Source organism: Esox lucius, chromosome 17 (genome assembly GCF_011004845.1).
Source record: "Esox lucius isolate fEsoLuc1 chromosome 17, fEsoLuc1.pri, whole genome shotgun sequence".
Lineage (NCBI taxonomy): Eukaryota > Metazoa > Chordata > Actinopteri > Esociformes > Esocidae > Esox > Esox lucius.
In genome coordinates this window covers 30854666-30877171 of record NC_047585.1, presented here as the reverse complement: position 1 = coordinate 30877171, position 22506 = coordinate 30854666, and the positions used below count along the sequence as shown (strand labels likewise).

The 22506-nt window shown below is 42.4% G+C and overlaps 2 protein-coding genes across 6 annotated transcripts in view; one reads left to right on the top strand and one right to left on the bottom strand.

Annotated features, from left to right (window-relative positions):
- The window catches only part of LOC105016972 (arf-GAP with GTPase, ANK repeat and PH domain-containing protein 1), a 28186-nt gene extending 18556 nt beyond the window's left edge, over positions 1-9630 (top strand). For 2 of the 3 annotated variants that reach the window (XM_020055830.3, XM_010881193.4), the window contains exons 10-18: positions 875-979; positions 1370-1535; positions 1845-1967; positions 2169-2303; positions 3229-3380; positions 5316-5406; positions 5753-5975; positions 6296-6632; positions 6965-9630. In XM_020055830.3, coding sequence (XP_019911389.2) covers positions 875-979; positions 1370-1535; positions 1845-1967; positions 2169-2303; positions 3229-3380; positions 5316-5406; positions 5753-5975; positions 6296-6632; positions 6965-7246 — 1614 coding nt within the window. In that variant the 3' untranslated portion in view covers positions 7247-9630. Of the gene's footprint in view, positions 1-874; positions 980-1369; positions 1536-1844; positions 1968-2168; positions 2304-2736; positions 2797-3228; positions 3381-5315; positions 5407-5752; positions 5976-6295; positions 6633-6964 lie in introns of all 3 variants that reach the window. The other variant, XM_010881192.4, reaches the window with a different exon arrangement.
- An 84-nt stretch (positions 9631-9714) lies between these two features.
- LOC105016973 (phosphatidylinositol 5-phosphate 4-kinase type-2 gamma) lies at positions 9715-22025 on the bottom strand. Of its 3 annotated transcripts, none has more exons than XM_034287290.1 (11): positions 21523-22025; positions 21347-21444; positions 19816-19912; positions 18148-18297; positions 17242-17388; positions 16895-16933; positions 16623-16736; positions 16131-16398; positions 12735-15168; positions 12321-12569; positions 9715-11840 (listed from the first exon to the last, which is right to left on the bottom strand). In XM_034287290.1, the coding sequence occupies exons 1-9, from the start codon at positions 21670-21672 to the stop codon at positions 14957-14959; spliced, it is 1275 nt and encodes a 424-aa protein (XP_034143181.1). In that variant the 5' UTR covers positions 21673-22025; the 3' UTR covers positions 9715-11840; positions 12321-12569; positions 12735-14956. The 3 variants fall into 3 exon arrangements, with proteins under 3 accessions (XP_034143181.1, XP_010879497.1, XP_034143180.1); XM_010881195.4 differs by having other exon boundaries at positions 12321-14922; positions 15065-15168; positions 21523-21672; XM_034287289.1 differs by having other exon boundaries at positions 12321-15168.
- Between the last annotated feature and the right edge of the window lie 481 nt (positions 22026-22506).

Below are 22506 nucleotides of genomic sequence, written 5' to 3'. Positions count from 1 at the left end.
TGGGCCAACATCCCTGCTGCAGTGTGTACAAACCTTGTCAAGAACTACAGGAAACGTATGATCTCTGTAATTGCAAACAAAGGTTTCTGTACCAAATATTAAGTTCTGCTTTTCTGATATATCAAATAATTATGTCATGCAATAAAATGCAAATTAATTTCTTAAAAATCATACAATGTGATTTTCTGGATTTTTGTTTTAGATTCCGTTACACACAGTTGAAAATTACCTATGATAAAGATTACAGACTTCTACATGCTTTGTAAGTGGGAAAACCTGCAAAATCAGCAGCGTATCAAATACTTGTTCTCCCCACTGTAGTTGCCCATGTCTCATCAATTTGATAATGTAGCTTTTTTGTCTGTAAGCTTGCGAGTGTTGTTAGATTTCGGTAATTCAACAATAAGGAACGGAACGCACACCTGTAGTGAAATGACCAGGTGTGCAAATTTTTTGTGTTTAATAGAAAATAGAGATATTCTTGCATACTGGTGATGCTTACAAGTGTTATCACTTATTGAAAAGCTTCAACATTTCAGTCAAAGACCTTCGTCAGTTGCAAACGTTGCAGCTTTTCAATAAATGATAACAAAAAAACGAAACAAATAGTTCTATTTACTCAGCAGATAAGCTGTGATCACCTATAAGCCAGTTGTGCTATTGCTTTAGACCAAGTTACTCGTGCACTCTTGTTTCTATGTGCCAACTTATAGAAACAAACATTCCCAATCTGTGCTTGAGTTATTTGACCATGTTAAGAAACATTCCAAGAGAAACAACAGGTTTCCAAGCTTTCAGGCTATAATCACTGACAAAGAACAAGCTTTTCCCTGTCTTTTCTTCTCCATCTCTCATTCCTTTGTCCTTCCAATAGAGTATCCTACTGAAACGTAGTGGCAACTCCCTCAACAAGGAATGGAAGAAGAAATATGTCACCCTGTCCAACAATGGAATGCTTTCCTATCACTCAAGCGTCAATGTGAGTCAGTGCATATTCCTCATATCCTTCCCGAAAGAGCTGAACAGGAACATCGACTGGATATGATATTAAACTGATTTCTCGACTGTCTGCACCACAGTGTATTAATTGAATCCAAACAACAGATTGGGCTTCTTTTTTATCCTTATTTTAGGTAAGTATGACTGAGCAAACGTTCTCAGCAACAGACTGGGAGGGCATAGGTTAACTGCCTTGCTCAGGGACAGAACAACAGTGTTTCACCTTGCCTACTCAGGGATTCGATCTAGCAACGTCCTGGTCCTATCAACTAGGCTACCCTGCTCCCCAAAAATCAATGCTAGGATATCCGAAACAGGTTGGTTTGTATTACCTGCTGTAATGTTTGACCTTCGCCCCCTGACCTGACAGGACTACATGCAGAATACACATGGAAAGGAAATGGACCTGCTGAGGGTGACAGTGAAGGTGCCAGGGAAACGCCCTCCCCGCGCTGGCGCTGTCCCTTCCTGTGGACCTCCTCCAGGACTCAACGGCCTGGTCAAAGATGTCCATGGGCCTGAGGGGGCCAGTACAGGTGAGTAAGTCCCTGGCCCCTGGATGACTTCCAATTCCTTCCTTACTTTATTTCCTTCCTCTTTTTTATTAACCTCCAGAGAGCACATCAATTTGCCATCATTCTGTTACGCTCCTTCAGACTTCTTTGTTTCCCCTCCATTCCTAAATCTTTTGATGCAAAAAGAAAAAAACACTGGTTATGTAACAGAACAAAAACAGGCACTCGACAACTATTTTAATGATCAACGGTCTATTATTTCCTTGCTTTGATCACTGAACATTCCTGAGTGTCTCTAGATAACTTCTCTTTGGTAATGTGTTTTTATAGTCCCTGTTTGTGGCAGCAACCTCCTGCCAGTAGAAGAAGGGGCCGGAGGAGGGTTGGCTCATGGAGGGAACAGAGGGGTGCAGCGCTGCTCCTCCACTCTATCTAACAAGGCCCAAAGCGTGGGTATGTAGACCGCACCTGGTCCTCCGTAGGTCTTATGCATTTTACAGTCGTTTTATCACTTGAATTTGCATGTTCTGGTGTACTCTTACTCGAAAAACCTTCTGGATAGGATTCACCACGTTCACATGTGCCATGAGGTTCTTGTGTGCTGTTAAAACATGACTCGCTAATGTATCTACTCTGATTTTCTGAATGTGGCAGACTCTGCTATTGAGGATGTGACCAGCCCCTCCTCTAAAGACGTTGGCCCCGCCTCCCCAATTGTTGACAGGAAAAAGCATCGCAGAAAGAAGAGCATGAATCAGAAAGGAGACACAGCCATTGGCCAAGCGGACGGTAAGCTTTTTTAATAGCGGTGTCTTCAGGACTTAGTGAGGCAGACATTTCTGAACATTACAGATAGAAATTCATGAGATGATGAGTGTGAGATGATTCCCTAGTCATGACAGATCAAGATATCTGTCCAATATTCTACACATTACATTGCATTGTCACTTTGTTAAGCAAGTCTGCCAATGTATGGACATTGTATTAGGATAAACTTGAAACTTGACTGAATCTGAACAAGCAACTAATGTCTAAAGAAAAAGTATTCCTCTCATTTCAGTCTTTGCCTTGCTGCTAGAACAATCCTGCTTACATTCTCCAAAATATCTGCTTTTAGATCTTTATTTATTTTCTCTCCCTTGCTTTTCCTCCTGTGCTTCTTTCTTCTCTCTCTTTCCCTCCTTTCCTGGGACCTCTTATCTGCTAATTCCTTACCCTCTAGCAAAGCGCAAAATGTGGAAACTTAAAAGCTTTGGTAGCTTAAGGAACATAAACAAGACAGGTAATGAGGAACTGTCTACTTTTCAGACCGGTCTGTCTGTTTCTTTGTCTGTCCGTCAGCCAATTTCATCATGTCTGTGAGTTTGTCTGTCTCCCTGCGTTTATGTTAGTCAATTTGTCTCTCACTCTGTCTGCTTTCAAGGATTACTACATAGTATGCTATTCAACAACCACCATTTCAGTAATTGGCTTCTTTCCATACATCCTCATTAGTTCACCATGACAGTAATGCAATAATGCATGCCTGTATCTACTTAGCAGATAAGTGCTGTGTGGAGATCTACCACCAGTTATCATTCTAATGGAGAAGGAGACCCTCCAAACTAGTCTTCCTGTCATTAGGGCCATGGGTTTGGTCTGGTCATGTCAAGAACCTCACTCATGATTTTTCCGTCCTATGCAAACCTATGCACTGCATGTGTTTTGATATCAGATGAGGATAATTTTGACTTCCTGATCGTATCGAGCACGGGCCAGACATGGCACTTTGAAGCCCAGAGTGTGGAGGAGAGGGATGCCTGGGTGACTGCCATCGAGAGCCAGATCCTGGCCAGCCTGCAGCTGTGTGAGAGCAGCAAAAACAAGGCAAGGATTTGGGTTTATTTATCCAGGGAGACATATTGACAATGGATTTTAATTTGCAAGTGTGACCCAGAAGATATATTTTAAAACCCCCAAAAATCTATTGACCCAAAAAAAAATGAAAGAAATGAACATTGAAATATTGAGAAAAGGAAGAACTAAGGCAGTGGCTTAAAAATAGATATTATGTGGTGTTATTAGATATTATGTCCATATTCTAAAACTGTGACAAAAGGACAAGTTATTTTCTAATATCAAATGATTGTAATTTTTTTTCTGCAGAAGAAAACAATCTTAAACCTTTCCTTATTTACTAATTCAATAAAAGGTGTTTTAAATGATTGTCCTGTCTAAATTAGTAATCTTATGCTCTATTGTATTTTGAGTCCTAGAGAACATGTGCTTCATTTTGTGTGGCTGTTGCATTTAGCAATAGTTTAGGGTAATTTCGCATAAACATTTATTTTACAATTTTGTACAGAATTTCCAACATTGCTTATACTGCATATGGTGTGAAAATAAAAGGTTCATATAATCTCTCATTATAGCCTGTGTTGTACCAGAGAGAATAATTAGTAAACTACTTCAAAGTGTTTTAATCAAAGCCAACAAAATGGAGTTGTCAACTGTATGAAAAGTTTTCAACAGATCAACAAACAGGGCAGCTCAGCTCAGTTTCACATTAATGGCATTAAAAATATGATAACTGTTGCAGTGATAGCCCTCTGTCCCAGCCTGAAACCTAAATTATTCACCAGAGTTTCAAGAATCTTTGCTAAGCAGGAAATCCTTGAGATGGGACAATAATTGTCAAAGTCACCTCAATCTCCACCCATATAGAGTGGTAGAAAAACACCTGAGCAGTTTTCCATACGTTACTAATATTTCCAGATACCAATGTTGCATTGAAGATATGGTTTATTGGCCGTAAAAAAGTACACACTCAAGTTGAGAATGATTAGCCATTCATTCAAATATCCTGGGGGGGGGGCACTGAAGAGGACAAACAATTCTACAAGGATGTGACAGTTTTCTTAAATTTACATAAGATTCTCTGCACAATCAGCTCAATGACAAAATAATCTGCTTTTGCTTTTCTGACTAATTTTATAATCACTTCATATGCAGGAAAAGCTATTAGATCAGTTTAATGATTCAGCAAACCCATCTCTTCCACAGCGAAGCGTGGAAGATGTACACCCAAAATGTTACATTAAAATGTTTTACCAGACGAAGACCTAATGCCAGAAGTTCAAATTGCTTTGGGACTGAAACCATCTTCAGGAGAGAGATAATACACAGATACAGGAATTAGATTGTCACCAAACCCCCATTTGGCCTATGGACAGACCTAGTCTGCCACTGTGCAGCATCTAATATAACTTTAGTAATAACCCAATTAAAATCATTATTTACCTTTGCCAGTCTTAAAGTAATTAGTCATTTCTTTTCAAAGCTGCCTTGAAGTGTTGTGGTAAAGTCCCAGGCTCCCAAATGATTTGGGTTTAATTTGTCCACCTTGTAAAATGGGCTTTTGGTCCAAATCCTGTAATAATTATAAATAGAGTAACATTCTAAGAACTGCAGTAGTCCTGAAGCTAATGATGGTATGCTAGGAGCCCGATAAAACATTCACAACCACACCACAGAGTGAGAAGTGAGCCAGAGAGGATAAGACATTTTGTAGTGTTCAGTTGAGACCCAATCAAATCTTAAAACAGAAATGTTTAGCAATTCAGAACAACCCTATCTAATGTCATTGGATGATAATATTGTCAGTATCAGTACAGTGACATAGGACAGTGTCATAGGGGAGTGTCTTGGTGATACACATAGAGATGTGCGTGTGCACATGAAAAAACACACTCGCCTGGCAAACATTTTATTCAAAACCAGTAGTTACTGAGGGGAGACATTGTGTGCGTGCGTGTTCCACAGACTCGGAAGAATAGTCAGAGTGAAGCTGTGGCGCTGCAGGCCATCCGGAACGCCAAGGGCAACAACTTCTGTGTGGACTGTGAAGCACCTAGTGAGTCACCTCATTCGTTACTGTTGGATTGATCACTCTGACTGCTCTCATTTCCCTTCTCCTTCTTGCTCTGCAGCTTTCCCTCCATCTTACCATCTTACTGGTTTCATTTAGCTTGGCCATCAGTGTGGGAGGGTTCCCCTCCGTTCTCCATATCCTTTTATGCTGTTTCCAACTTACGTAGTGGCAACTAATAATAAAACTGTTTTGTAATACCGGTGCTTGAATCTAATTTCTGTATTTCCCATCTGTTAATATGCATGCAGTTGCAATCTGGACTGAAAACGTACACATTGTAGTCTTATTTTATATGGTTGGATCTGACCTGCTGTAACTCTTCTCTCAGACCCAACATGGGCCAGTCTGAACCTTGGGGCGCTGATCTGCATTGAGTGTTCAGGGATCCACAGGAACCTGGGCACCCACCTGTCCCGTGTCCGCTCCCTAGACCTAGACGACCTGCCCAGGGAGCTCACTCTGGTGCTGGGTGCCATCGGCAACCACCTGGCTAACAGCATCTGGGAGGGACGCACACTGGGCCGCCGAAAACCTGCCCCTGACGCCTCACGGTGAGAGGGACAGAAGAGAGAGACAAGCAGACAGAGGATGAGAGACAGGGACAGAGGAGAGAGAGACAGGGGGCCAGAGGAGAGAGAGACAGGGGGACAGAGGAGAGAGAGACAGGGGGACAGAGGAGAGAGACAAGGAGACAGTGGAGGGACAGGTTACATTATCATGAGTCAGTTGCATGATAGTGTGAGCTAATAGTATTAGTAGTTAAGGTAAAGGTATCAACTACAGTCACCTGCCTGTTTTTAGACACTGTTCCCGTGGTAACCCAGCGTTAGTTTATCTCTGTAACTGTCTTTTTGACTGTGTCTGGTTCCAGAGAGGAGCGGGAGTCGTGGATCAGAGCCAAGTATGAGCAGAGGCTGTTTGTGGCTCCGCTGGCTCCACCCTCCCCCAGCCAGGGGTTAGGGGTCAACACAATGTCGGCTCGTCTGCTGGCGGCAGTGATGGAGAGGGACCTTGCTCGCCTGCTCCTCCTCCTGGCCCACAGCACCAAGGAGGACATCAACGGCCCCCTACCCCCAGGAGTTCATCTCCCTCTTCACTCCCCAGCTGCCTCCCCCAGCTCTCCCCTTGGGGGTATCCTGCCCCCTTGCTCCGCGCTCCATGCCGCCTGCCAGCTCACTGATGTGGTCATGACCCAGCTGTTGGTCTGGGTGAGAGAACGTCCCTTTTTTTAGCGCCACCTGTCCTGTCTTTCATCCCCCCTTGCTTCCACATGTCAGGGCATCATGCCACTGAAGTCAAAGAATGGCAGAAACACTGTAAACCCCTTGTCCCCCCCCTTGTTGCACATTTGATACATATGTGCCAAATGTCTTATCTGTAGATGAAATGGTACATGAGATATACTTGGTCAAATTTAGCAACATCGTTAGATTAACAAGTCCCCTCTATCATAGTAGTGGAGTGAGAACACTCAACAAAAACAGCTATACATCTTATTGCCCTCACCCATTCTCCCTCCCCTCTCTCCCCTTGGTGACAGTATGGCAGTGATGTGAAGTGTCGTGACGCCCACGGACAGACAGCCCTCACGTTGGCACGATACGCTGGAAGTCAGGACTGCGCTGACATCCTTCTGCAGTACGGCTGCCCCAATGAGCCCGTGCCCTCGGTCGCCACCACGCCGACCCTCTCGGTCGCCACCACGCCGACCCTCTCGGTCGCCACCACGCCAAGCTTCTCGGTCGCCACGACGCCCAGCCTTTCCCGCAACAGCAGCGCCGCCAGCCTGAGTCGCAGCAGCTCCAGGAGAGCAGTGTCTTAATGGAACTGGGCTTAGAGAACTGTGAAGGTGTGGGTGGATGGATGTGTGCATGTTATAATACTGATATGTATGTGTGTTCGTAACCATGTGTGTGAGTGTGTGAGTGTGTGAGTGTGTGTGTGTGTGTAACCATATGTGTGCCAGGGGGCTCGGGTAGAAGGTGGAGGTTGTCCCCTGAAAGGACACCTCCACCTTCTACCTTGGTGTGAAAGAGTCTCACCAAGACCTAGTCACAGACCAGAAGGCCTGAATGGACAAGCAGCTAATACTGTTACTATTGTAAAGCCAGGAGGCTGTGTGTGTGTGTGTGTGTGTGGCTGGTCTACTTCGTGGGTTACCTTGTACCCACTATGGCACTGATGATAGACTCTTCCAAACACCATTGCTCTGTGGGACCTCTGACCTGCCAAAAGAAGCTGTGCGACAGCTACAGCCCCTCCCGTGTCCTGGACCAGAGCAGTAACCGAGACAGGAATAATGCCAAGCTACAGGACACCAACACATTGTGAACTGCTGGGGCCACATGGGTGGCCTGTCCTGTATGCTGAGTTGGGTATGAAAACGAACCAGTCCTACAGAACTTCAATTACCATACCTCTACTATCCCACTGTCTCTTGAGGTTTGGAATCCCACAATAAAAGACTCGAATACGACATGAAGGTTCCAGGTTCTCGACGGCGGAGAATGTCATTTAAAAATTAAATATGAACAATTCCGTGCTTCTATAGTTAGTTTGACGTGAAGTGGCGCAGCTTAACTCACAACGCAGCTACATTAATGAAGACGCTATGATATTATGATACTATTTGCATAATGGGGCTTATTCGATCCTCTAAATGACATGGTACTAACTCAAACAGAAAATAAGACCAACACCAGTGGCCAGAGCCTGGAATATTAATGACCACTGTAAAACCGCATCACTGTATCATGGCATTAGACAGAATGGTCAGTTAACAAACAATGCTCAGCAAAGGTGAAATTAAAAAGAAATACTGTCCAACAGTTATAGGATTTGTATTTCAACAATTCAAGTAAAAAAAAAAAATATTGTACAGAAAGACATATATGAAATTGATATCATTATTATTCTTGTCATAGTTATCAATATTGATAAGTACTTCATGTTCAAGATTGTTATTGTATGTTCTGAAATTTATATGGTAGGTTCCTAACAAGGGTTACTCTTAACTGTTCAGAGAGCTGTTCAAACTGTGACAGATTAGGTGATGTATTTTATTTGGCAGTCAGTTAGCAATCGATCTCCCTGACATCAGTCATTTAAGATCCAATACGGAGACATTCTAATGTGTGTGCATAGTGTTTCAGAAATGAGAAAATGTAAATACTGTAGTAGTATGGAAGATTAGAGATAGGAGATACCCCATTACCACTATGTCCTATTTCATCTGAACATTAGAATTACCAGATGTGAATTAAATTAAAAGCCTTCAGTTTGATTTCATGTATTGAAAATATTCAGATGGTTTTAAGTGCAGACCTCACCTCTCAGGCACCTCTATACTGCCATCTATTGGGTCCTTACGTCCCAGACCCCCCTCATCTCATAAGATTCTCTAATCTGTCAAGCTCATAGATATCATATACCACTGCATTATTAGATGGGCTTTGCTTCTAGAATTTCTTCATTCCTAACCTGTCTTCCTCACCATAATGTCTCATAACAAGGCAGAATAACTCTCCTAACCTGCCACATTACTTATTGAACCTGATGCATTCATTCTCCTAACTTACCTTATCCTTACCTGCCTAGCTAAAATGTGGTTCAACTTCAAACACTCCACGTGAGCAGTCACATATTTCAAAGAAGCCTGAGAGATGAGGTGCCTGAGAGACGAGGCCTGCAGCTAGAATCTATTGAAAATATTCAGAATCTTTCAGTGCACTGCCACACCTCCAAAAGAAAAAGGGGTTCAAAAGCCAAATTCACAGACGTCATTCTCCATTATCATTCCAAATGTACATAAGTATCGTAAGTAAGGGAAATCATTGGCCTTTGTGCTGAGAATGAAAAGTTTGCTAGTGGCCAAATTAGGGACCATTATAATAACACCACAAGGACCATGTTGCTTTAAAATCTAATGTAGTATGATCATACCAGTAGTCTTTATTACTGAAGATTCAAACCTATGACTGTGTCTGTAAATTGTGTATGCTTCTCTTTTGTTTTGCAGTGTTTTTTTACTCATGTAAATGATTCATGTCTCATTGAAGTCAGCTATACAATTGCTGTTCAACCTGTGGTGTTTTATTTATAGATTTTGGGGGTATTTCATATTTGAATGTAAAACTTTTATCAGTTTAAAAAAGGAAATTGAAAACAGCATACAAAAAAGCAACAGAATAAAATTTTCATAACGTTTCTGGGTATATTGTCATTTTCATGTTTTGACATGAAGGGGATATGCAAAGCTTTTTTGGATCTTTGTGTACACTAATGCATTATCTTTTTGGGGTGTTTTTTAGAACAGGTTGGGAGGCAATCAATGTTGATGTTCGATGTGTTTCTGCATGCTTGGGTTTCACTATATAAATGTGTACAAAAATATCCTTAAACTGATTAATCTAGAAAAATACATACATTAAGGGATATACAGCTTGATGTTAACATTTGTATAACTAGGTTAGCCATACAGCCTCGGAAAAAATTAAGAGACCGCTATACAAAGAGAACCCTCTTCTCAGGCTTCAGTCATGTGGAGGTAGATTGTGAGGAGATGGGCAGACAAAAGAAATCTTCCAGGAGGGTTAGTGCTGTCTCTGACCAAACTGTTCCTGATTCTGTCCCAAATGAAACATTATTAGGTAGGGTGCTACTTTATGTACTGGATTCAAACCTCAGCAGTACATGCACACTAGAGACAGCACCTTAGACCGCTGGACCTTTCCAGGTCATAGTGGAGTACTACTTTTGACTAGGGCCCAAATGGACCAGGGCCATTTTGTACATCCTAAATCAGCAGAGCAGAAAGATGTCAGCATTGCCAGGTAAAGACTGTGCCAAAACTATTGACAGTTAAGAAGAGAATCCTTATTTTATTGTTGTTGTGACAAAGAACAGACAAGCAGCGTGAAGTGTTTTGAGTGTTATTACTTGTTTGTTCGAGTATGAAGAAGACAAGGAGGTTCCTACATGACCAACAACAACTTCACAGTCCTGGATATTTGATACATTTACATTCTGAAGTTGGTTTATCACGCATGTTCAGTACCTTGTTCTTCTATAGTTATCAAAGAGATAGCAGTATGTCTTGTGATTTTATGAAACATGGAAAAACAACTGCTGTATAAAAGCCTTTTGAGAAAAGCATAAACATAATTAAACAAATGTCTACTTTAACCAAAATTGAAGGCATTTGATTTAGTCCTAATCGTCCTAATCAGTTTTTAAGCCTGTCTGTTTCACTCACAATCAGTGTTTAGTGAAATGTCATCCAAGACAGAAGGCGCGACAGAAGCAATGGAAGCAGCCCCAGGCTCAGTCCGCACGCACATTGTGTACCAAGCATGTGTAAGGGACATTCCACCACATTTGTTTTTTGCTCCCGCGCAACAATCGTCCCTCTCTTCAAAACTCCACATCCACCCTGGTCCCAGCATGACTCAACTCTTCTGCCCTCACACTAGCTGCAGCCCCCCCCTCCCCCTACCAACGGGACTCTCTTCCCTCCCCGGGGGGGAGGGGGGGACAACCTCCCTAGGCAAACAGCGAGTCAGGTCCGCGACGAGGTTGGAAAGTCCTGCTGAGGATCTCCTTTGGATGGGGTTGGCGACTCCGTGCAACAGTGACAGGGGTTCGGACCGTTCTTGTCATGGCCTGGCGGTTCATCACCCTGGGGTCCAGCTGGACGACGAGCCACAGATGCATGGTGATGTGGAAGGGCATCCAGCCCAGCACAAACACATGGGGGGGGGGGGGGGGGTACCGAGGATCCAGCCACAGCTTCCACCCCTGGGGCTGGCCCCCTCCGCACGCCAGATCGGGACATTAACGATCACCATCACTGTAGCAGGGCCCGGGAACTGATCAGCTACAGGACGGTATAGACAGGTGTAGATGAGGTGGCCCTTCCCAATCTAGCAGCACCGCAAGGATGTTCTCTGGCAGGGCCAGGACCACACACGGGACGCAGAGGAACCCACAGAGAAACCCACAGAGAAACCCACAGAGAAACCCCTCGGCCTGACCCGCTTGGCTCCCCGGGGGCCGGTGACTGCACCATGTCCAGCTGGTGCTCCATCATCATGCTGGCCGGGAAGAAATTAGCTGCTGTAGAAGCTGATGACATAGATGAGTTAGTGACGTGACCCATGAATTGTCCCCACACCTAGACGTGCCCATGGCCTCCAGCATGAAGAAGGGCACTTCCAACATCATCAGCAGTCTGACAAGCTCGTGTTAAGCAAGCAGAGGATCATGGTGCCAGTTGATCGCACCAGCTGAGGTTTTAAAAGCCAGGCACAAAGCTAGAGCAGCAACAGTGTCAAGCGTCACTCATCGGTGAACCAGGCAAAGTCTGTGTAGTTGTCATCGTACAAGGAGGAGTTATGGTGCTTCTGCTCATCCATGACCTGTAGGTAGACAACCGTAGTACATCCATAACTGGACCACTACATACATGAATATACATACTGTCTGTTAATATGGATCTCTGATACAAACGGGGTGACCACACCATTAGGACAGAGTCAGAGTCTGTGTGTGTCTGGTCATTTTGTTCAGTGTTCAAAAACCTACTAAGGACATTGCATTCTCTTCCAAATACATTTAGGTCAGTCAGAACATGTGTCTGAGAGGATCATGAGAGGAAGTGTCCAGGAAGTCTTGACCATCACACATTAAACCATAAAGAACGTTAGATCCAGATTCAGTCAAATCAGAGGACCTGAGATTGGCAAACCTGTTGGATTCACTATCCATAGATATTCTCTATTTGTGTGGATATTATAGTTACAAATTTAGCAAACTGAGCCAGATTAAGTAGCGCAATATGTTACGGCCATTTAGAATGCAGAGTAAGAGAACGGGGGCCTCCACATTACAGTGCTTACCTTGAGAGCAGTGATGAGAGGATACGATCAGCAGAAAGGGAGCAGAGTGTTGAACCTGTAGAACACACTGCAGCTGACAGAGAGTCATGGTTCCCGGAGCACTGTGACAGCACCTGGAGGAGGCCCTGCTCTGGCTCTGTGTTTCTCAATAACCACTGTGGTGGCAAAGACGCGTGCTGCACGGTTTAAATCCCTACCCAACCCTCTCCTCCAGCCTTGAGAAAACACCACTCAGCTAGAGGAGACTAGCTGGAGCAGTAGAGGAAAGCAGAGGGGGACATTCAGGCAAAAAAGAATGAACCAACAAATACGGAAGGGGAATCAAAACGACACAGGGGACGGTAGCCTTTCAAAGAGAGAAAAGACAAGAATTGCATGTGACAAAGTCTTTCTGAGTTATTATGAATTACTTACATCACTACAGCGTCTGCATCATCATCGAGACACAAGACTAGCACCTGAGTTATGAGCCAGAGCAGAAATCCATCAAAGAAAATTAAGGGTCAGGTTTGCCTTTCAAAAGATTTTTTGGAATGATAAACTGAAGACTATATTAGTGGAAATCACCAAGTGTTTTGACATGTGTAAATCCCACAAAGACATCAGTCTCCTACTGGTATGGCACAGACAAGCATGCAAGTGATTAAGCACACTTTCTGTCTTTCTTGCAGGTTCCACAGATTAACAGAATATTTACCTTAAATTTGTTTAAAGGCCATTCCCATGTAATGTACTTCTGTGTCCACTCAGCAATTGTCATTGTTCCCCAAACCTACTTATTTAATCTTTCCAAGAGCAAGTGGAAAATGTATTGACAGACTTATGACAAAACAAAAAGCTGTGATATCTGACCTTTGTCATGCAGCATTCTGAAAAGCATTTTCTAGGAAATAACATTTTCTAGATTACACCAAAAGAGACGGTAAGGTGGTATTTGTGAAAAAGCGGACAAAATAAACAAGGTGAGGGAAGAAGAACATTTTCTAAGCTATCAGTAAAGCTTACTGATTGCACACACAATTGCATACTGTGTCAAGCTAACACATTCCTGATGAATTATTCAGAGGACACTTGATTACAACATACATTTAAATTTTTATAGCTAGTTGGAGAGGTGGATTCTTTCTGGACAGTAGATGTCAAGTAAGTTTGTCTCTTTCCAAGGAAACCCACGGCTCAGTGTGTGAACTCCGTCCATTTAGTGGGGCCTACACAGTGCATGTGCTCTGGGTGCTTATTGCACTGGACAGGAAATGTCTGTCCATTCTCATTTCCATGTAGTACATCAGGCTGTTAATCAGATTGCACAATTGATGTTAATCAGATTGCACAGTGACTAGAGGATTGTGGGATTTAGTGGTTTACTGGAAGGCATTAACATGTTAATTAGATCATATCAGATGCCTAGGAATTATATTTCCCTTATTACAGTGGCTTTGAAAAGTATTCACCCCCTTGGAATTTTCCACATGTTATGGTGTTACAACATGAAATCAAACTGTATTTAATTAGAGGGGTTTGACACTGATCGACACAAAAAAGTCCATAATGTCTAAGTGAATAACAAAATCTACAAATTGCTCTAAATATATATATATTTTTAAAAGACTCCATTCAACTAATTATGTGACTTCTAAAGACATGTGGTTTCACCACAGCTCATTCAGGTGTGTCGTAGCAAAAGGTTACATAGCTATGCAATAGATTATATTCGGTTTAATATTTGTACATTTTCCACGTAGATATTATGGACTTTTTTTGCTGATCAGTTGCAAAAACTCCTAGTTAAATCTATGTTGTAATTCACAGCATGGAAAGGTTCGAGGGGAGTGAACAATTTGAAAGCCACTGTATGGTTTCATGTCATTTCTGGTGACATTTCGTAAAACTGTGACTCACTTCACTTCAAGGTATAAAAGGACTTCTCAATGTACAGGACAGTCAGAACTTCAGAGATGTTTCAGTTCTAATTTACAGGACAGTCAGAACTTCAGAGATGTTTCAGTGCTAATTTAGTCACTATTAACTCAAACTTTGATTTAAGAAACATTTAATAAAATGTCTATATTTAGAAATGAAAGCATTTATTCACTCTGTGTCTTTTAAGCGAGGTCTAAGCCAAGAAGAGCATCAATCAGACTTTCTAAAATACCATGCAGTGTGTCTACTAACAGCAGTCCCCAAGGTCTTCTTTTGTTCCTCTATCTGGTCTAAGAATCAGCCGGAAGACAGTGCCAGAAGACTGCACTGTAAGCCACCACCAGGCACCTTTTTGTCAGACTCTGGCAGACAATGAATCCTGTCACCTTTCCCAGAACTCATTGTACATGATGATGATGATGATGATGGTGTTTTTCTCATGTTCCATAGATAACATATCAATACTAAGAGTATTTTTTATGTTAAATGACAAATCAAATTAAACATCAGAATAAACGTAAAGAATTATAACAAAAGGGTAGTAAAAGGTGAGTGTTTTTCTGCAGAGTCTGCCTTGGTACTGCAGCTGGGTTCTGGTGAGCTAGGCAAAGATGTTAGCAATGAACTCACGGAACCTCTTAGCGTATTGCTCAGGGTGAACAGTTGAGATTTCTGCTCCAGACTAGGAATCACACAAACACAATAATTACATTATTTCAGGTAAGGAAGACATCTTGTGAACAACGTACTGTGTATTTTCCCCATAGCCGTACAGGCACGGTACCCATTACCCAGACGCACACACACTTCAGTGGGTCACTCACCCCGTGTTTGACGGTCTTGGCAGCATGAGCGGCTTTCTTCTTGGTGTCGTAGTGGGTCAGGATGTCAATCAAACCCATGAAGTACACCTCCCTCTGAGGTGCACCTACAGCAGCAACACAGACAGTGGGTGACAGCTTATCACACAGGGGATAGACGGTCATCACTGACTGTGCTGACTGTGGGGTATATGGTTACTGTACTGTATGCCCCAATGTCCTAACACGTAATGCTTTCTCACAGAAATCTCTACATGGCGCATATACCGTTTGAAAAACGTGGCCACATTCTGACCACATTAAGCTAATTTTTCCAGTTTACTTTGTCTACACCGATGTAAGGTCTTATGAAGCATACTATCTCAAAGTTAAATCAAAGACAAGGGCACAAAACATCAAAGACATAGAAATAAGCCCCCTCTTTCAATCAATGTAACGTTCCTTATGTCTACTGGGACCCACCAACGGTACTCCTAATAGCATAGATATCCACATATGTCTACTGGGACCCACCGACAGCAATCCTAATAGCATAGATATCACATATGTCTACTGGGACCCACCAACGGTACTCCTAATAGCATAGATATCCACATATGTCTACTGGGACCCACCGACAGCAATCCTAATAGCATAGATATCACATATGTCTACTGGGACCCACCAACGGTACTCCTAATAGCATAGATATCCACATATGTCTACTGGGACACACCGACAGCAATCCTAATAGCATAGATATCCACATATGTCTACTGGGACCCACCGACAGCAATCCTAATAGCATAGATATCACATATGTCTACTGGGACCCACCAACGGTACTCCTAATAGCATAGATATCCACATATGTCTACTGGGACCCACCGACAGCAATCCTAATAGCATAGATATCACATATGTCTACTGGGACCCACCAACGGTACTCCTAATAGCATAGATATCCACATATGTCTACTGGGACACACCGACAGCAATCCTAATAGCATAGATATCACATATGTCTACTGGGACCCACCGACAGCAATCCTAATAGCATAGATATCCACATATGTCTACTGGGACTCACCGACGGCACTCCTAATAGCATAGATATCCACATATGGGTCAAACTCCCCAGGCTCCAAGGGTTTAAAGGAGTTCATGTAGCCAGCAATGCCCTCAGGGGAGGTGCCATAGTAGCCCAGAGCAGGAGCAGGAGTCAGGCCATTCTCCTCCTCATCCTCCTCATCATAATCATCATAGGAATCCTCCATCTCCTCCCCCTCCTCTGCCCGGTCGACATCGTGGATCCCCAACAGCAGGCTATAGTCCATGATCCTCAGACGAACTAGGAACTAGAGACAGAGGGAAAAGGGAGAGCATGCCACACACACACAAGCAAATATAACATCACATAGACATTTATAACAGAGCAGTCACATTTATCTATTCTCCCTCTGTGCACATACTGGGGCCCTACACTCTGCACTGATTAATTCTAATTAATTCATCATTAATGTATTAATAATTAATTAGCACTGTTGTGATGCTAATGTTCTGGCCTGTGTCTGACTCTCACCTCCACATCTCTGTTGAGCTTGTCAATGATCCGTTCCTTGTCATCTTCGCTTACATAAACCTTCTGCATGTTATTCCTGAAGTCCACATCTTTGAATGTGGGCAATTCTTTAACCTGAAACAGAAGGAAAAAGACTGCCAATTTACAGAGGATATAAAATGTTTAAACGCCATTATTGAAAATGACGTTTTTGTTAATGTGAAGACTGAATTCCAGACATTAGACATCACCTTTTTTAAGATAATAACTTGGAAACTTTGCTCCAATCTTACCTTTTCTTTGAAACTTGCTTCACGGGATACCAGGGAGCCCTGATATAAGATGTTTACAACAGTTCAAAACAACTTCAAACAATCCCTCAGTATGACACAGACTCTATTTTCAACAACTAGCCAGTAAATACATCCATGGTGGAAAAAACTAATTTTACTTCACACATAATTGGTAATGGTAACAACAGTTCCCTCTACTGGCCTGTCTTGGTTAGAGCATAATTACAAAATAACCACACTATTTTAAGTAGACAAATGTATTCTTGATTCCAAACCACTGTCAGATCTCATATCAACATCAGATGGCCCAGTTTTGGTTTCTATGATTTTAATTATGTAATGGATACCTTGAGGTCGTACTTTCTGTGGACATCAAGTCTGTGGCTGAACATGTTCCTCATAACAATGAGATAGGTGTCCTCACTCTCCACTGTCACCCGATACATGGCCAGGAACTGAGGCAGCAATGTGCTGCCGTGACACGTGACAATGTGCTGGGAGGGTGAGGGGGGGGGGTGGGGGGTGATGAAATAATTTCATTTCAAGATGTGCCAACTGAAAATCATAACATTCACAGATTTCCAAAATCTTTCATAACGTCCATCTACAACCACAGGAAGTTTGTGCTCACACGACAAGATGGCTCCCTGGTTGATCCAACCAAGCGTTCTGCTCTCACATGCTGACTGCCTTGTAGACCCTCTGACACTACATGATCAACCACCAAACTGACTAAATATTCAGTCCAATATGAATTATGAGAAGGGAGCAGTTATTATTGGTGTGTCGTCACCTGTTCCCAGCTATGCTATATGAGTTCTGATGTCCTAGCCCAGCTTCTCAGGATTTCTTCCTGATCACGAAAATGTGGCTTGAAAAGCAAAAAAGTTGTAATATTTCAATATTGCATATTAGGGATATGTGCGATGCTGCTTCTTTATATGAGGTTGCTTTCTGTCAACTAGTGTACAGGACATGCAGGCTTTTGTCCAAGCCCAGCGTCACCACCTTCTTTTTGTATATAATAAATGAAGGCCTGCATATCTACCTATAATTGTAAGCTTGAGTCAATGCCTCGAAAGAACTATTTTAAACCAATAATCCATCACCATTCTGTCATCTGTTCCTGTACTCATTCTGGTTTCAAACCGACAGACAACTGGCTGGTCTTCCAGGACCAGGTTGTCACTTAGCGACAGTTGTCCCCTGAAGGGTAACCTGGGTCAAAGGGCCCATAGCCTCAGTGTTGTTACCTGGTGGTATTCAGACAGGATGTTGTGCATGTCTTCCACTTCCTCACTAGAGATCTGTTTGAGTTTCAGGGTGCGATCATATGACGTCAGCAGCAGCCCAGCCCCTTGGCCGTCCTCATCCTTAACTGGAGGGCTTCGGGCCAGAGAAGCCTGCAAATCAATTACATACACATCTGAACCAAAAGCCTTACATTAAAAGCGATATAATTCACAATGAGCTAAATGTCAGAGCTGAGGCTTTCACGGAGCGGATATAAGAAATTGCTTTGAATGGCTGGTAGGGACTCACATCAATCCAGGACACCCAGGACACTCTGCAACCACTCCACATAGACAAAAGAACACTGTTTCATCGTCTACATCTCAGAAATCAACACCATAAAACCCTCCAAACTCATCACTAATTTCAGGACTCTGGGACAGAATATTTCCCTCTGCAACTGCATACTCCTCCATTCTCAGTCCTCCTCGTGGAGACTAATGGGTCCATTGGTTGCTCACACACCGAACTGGCCAAAGGATGAACTGCTTTGTCCCGCTCTCACAAGACAACATTTTGCAACTAGTGATTCCCTCATCCCTCCTCCATGGACCATTCCCTCATCCCTCCTCCATGGACCATTCCCTCATCCCTCCTCCATGGACCATTCCCTCATCCTTCCTCCATGGACCATTCCCTCATCCTTCCTCCATGGACCATTCCCTCATCCCTTCTCTCTGGACCATTCCCTCATCCCTTCTCTCTGGACCATTCCCTCCTCGTTCCTCCATGGACCATTCCCTCATTCCTTCTCTCTGGACCATTCCCTCATCACTTCTCTCTGGACCATTCCCTCATCCCTTCTCTCTGGACCATTCCCTCATCACTTCTCTCTGGACCATTCCCTCCTCGTTCCTCCATGGACCATTCCCTCATCCCTTCTCTCTGGAACATTCCCTCATCCCTTCTCTCTGGACCATTCCCTCCTCGTTCCTCCATGGACCATTCCCTAATCCCTTCTCTCCAGACCATTCCCTCCTCCTATCTCCACAGACCATTCCCTCCTCCCTTTTCTCCAGGCCACTCCCTCCTCCTTTCTCTACAAACCATTCCTTATCTACCTAATTAACTCACCCCTGATTACTGGCTGGGTTCCTGATAAGATCGGTGTGTTTTTCCTCCAGGGAAAGACCTGTCTACTCCAAGACATATGCATTATGGTTGACTCCACACGTTCTCACTCCCACAATGCAATTAACTTTGACGTGACTCAGGACAACACCCTGTCGTCCTCCGCAATAATCAAGACGTTGACTCACTGTTGCAGGTTCATGCTTCACAACATTTGTAATAGTACAACCTTCCCTCTCACAGGAAGCAGCAAAGGTATTAATCCAGGCTCTTGCATCTCAAGTTTGGGCTACTACTACACTCCTTTGCTCACTCTACGGGCTCCTAGTTGAAGCTCACATCAGCTACAAGGCCATGGTGCTTACCTACGGTACAATGAAAGTAAATAGACACCAAAATGTGAGAACATGCAGTGAACCATCCAAAGCATGCATATAATATGCAAATCTCACAGAAATATAAAACTGCCACATTCAAACATCCTCCCTTTCTAGTATATAGACAATCAAAGAGCTTATAGAGACTCACCAGGTTATAGTCTCTTTAGGTCATCATACCTGATAATCCAGTTCATCGATTCCAAAGCGCTCTCGTAGGTTGCGGAACACCTGTGGACAATACTCTTTGAACTTGAAATGTCCTGGAAGATTCTCTCTGTAGAAAAAAACAATTTGGATCATACATACTAGATGATCCTATAGTATCATAAACGCATCTATATGTTGTTATGGATTACTAATGACCTGACGATGATATGTTTATATGGTCATTCTCGTAGAAATCCAACAATAGAAAATATAGGGATCACCATTCAACTCCTTTTAATTCAACATGTATTATACATTTTGGCCTATATGTAATTCTATTGTGTAAAACTAAGAAACTCCAGAACCTGACTTCAATAGAAGGATGTGACACATTGCTGCGATAAACACATGAAGACACGGAAATCAGCTGGCTTCTTTTTGTCACTCATTTATGCCTGTATCTAGCATACTGTCTCCTATCCCAACTTGAGCCAGGATTTTCACAGTTCATTGTTCAGAAATGGGACACCACACTCTCAAGTACTCTCAGCTGTGTGGAACCACTTAGGGAAGCAGGCAGAAAAGAGAACAGAGAAATAAATGGGTCAGAATGAGATTTTCTGCACTTTTGCAACTGAGCTGAATAACTGATTCATATCAGGAATAAAAGACTGAACAATAATCTGAGGAAAAGCTCATAAGTGGTTATTACACAACCATCGTTGTGCAATAACCACTATATATATTTCCGTCCACAGGTCAATTTCAAAAACAGCATAAAATAGCATTGGAATGCTAATATGCCTATTGTTCCAAAGTACTTTCTCATTCTTGTTTAAAATGAAATGAATCCAAACCAAATAAGGTGGGAGAAATCCTTCACCAAGGCCTGAATTCCAAACCAGATTAAAAGATTGGAAGAAATCCACAAAATCTGAAATATCTAAAAAATTCAGTTGATTGTCTCTGCCTAGGAAACATGTAGGACCTGACTATACAATCCCAGCACATTTACAACACAAACAAGGAGCAATCGGTTTCTTTAGACAAACACTGAAGCAGCTACTCAAAGAAATAGAAAAATTATATTCTCTGTGTATGTGTGTGTCTGATATGCCATAGCCATTCAGAGTCATGGTGTTTGGGTGAGATGAACAGAAATCTCTCACCTACTCTGGTCTGGTTCACACACAGAATATAGATTTCCCTTAAATCACAGGAGATAGCAATATAAATTCTTCTTATAGAACTTGCAAGTAAAACTCTATCATGCTTTGGTGTTAGTTGTTTCCATAAACACCCGCAATTATTGAATAATATCCAGCTTCATAGATAGTGTTTCACAATTCTGATAGTTTGCATAATATTCAAATATTACTAGAGTATCAGATTGGTGTGTGGAGAGAAAATACAGGTTTGAAAAAAACAGAATAAGTAAACATTTCTATAGTCAAATTACATTATGATGAACTTATACATGTGAGAAAGATCTCTCAATATATATTGTTCATGCATTTCTTCTTTTGGTTAAAATGTAATGCAGAAGTAGAAACGTCAGTACTTGTTGAAGAGATGATGGTTGACTTTAATCTTTGTATTGGCTTTGAAATCATCAGGCAGCAGCATGACAGGGACAGGCACCTGGGCCAGGTCATTTATCTGCAGACAGTGTCACACTGTTAAAACACACGATAATAATAAGAAGAAGAAACACAAACGTTAATTTAATTCACGTACCGAGTGATTGACTCCCCACATAAGGACGCTTAAAATAGGATCACTGGCTCGGAAAACCTCAACTTTCTGCTGCACAAAATGTTTCTTCTTTGTCTTTCTTTTGGGAGCCAGAGAACTCAGAGGGCTCGAGGTGGCACCAGGAGAAGCCATGTGGCCTGTTTAAGTACAACAGTCCGAGAGGGTCGCAAATGGAAAAATCGTTTAGTATTCTTTTATATGTTTAGCATAATGCACATAGGTGCACTGGTTTGCCAATGAATGAAATGTAGTTGTAGATAGGTCCCAAAGTCTGTGACGCTGTTCGAAAAAAAAAAAATCCCAGACTAACCAAAATGTAATCCTTTCGTATGACTTCTCGTTATAGGTTTTGAATCGATTACCCCAACATTCATAAACAATAACAGCTTACATCAAAATAGCATCTTCTACGAAGTGTCACCTATATTGCTCTGTGTCTTTCGCGAAGGAACAGGTCTTTTTTGTGAACTTCGGGAACCGAAATGTTAAAGAGACGTTGATCTAGCTCCCTGATTTGCATATGCAAAAAAAAAGATATATATATATATATATATATATATATATATATATATGCAAGTAAATTACTAATCTACTAACATTGTATTATTAGTTTATAATGTATTATGCTTTATCCTTAGGTATACTGCAGAAACAATGGGCTACATATCGGAGGAGCTCATCGCTGTGGTCTAATAATGCTGTCCAGGAGAGCTAGCCTACCTGAACAATACATCCCATAGCAGGCGATAACATAATTAGGATGCTGATGAAGCTTATTTGTACGTGCATTCCATGATGTTACGTAATTGTTTTGGCATCGATCTGACGCCATAAAGGTTAACCTTGGTAACATATGATAAGAGTTGGAAGTCGATTATAAGCGCTATTGGACGAAGAACAAATAAGCCGTTTTTTAAAGAAACAACCTCGGAATGACCATCACTTCTGAGCGCGCTGCCCAGCTGA

Coding starts and splice junctions, on each gene's coding strand:
- LOC105016973 (XM_034287289.1), bottom strand. CDS start 21,672: ATGGCTTCTCCTGGTGCCACCTCGAGCCCTCTGAGTTCTCTGGCTCCC. Junction 21,445..21,522: donor TGTGGGGAGTCAATCACTCG/GTACGTGAATTA, acceptor CACTGTCTGCAG/ATAAATGACCTGGCCCAGGT. Junction 16,934..17,241: donor ACAGAAAGTACGACCTCAAG/GTATCCATTACA, acceptor ATCTTATATCAG/GGCTCCCTGGTATCCCGTGA.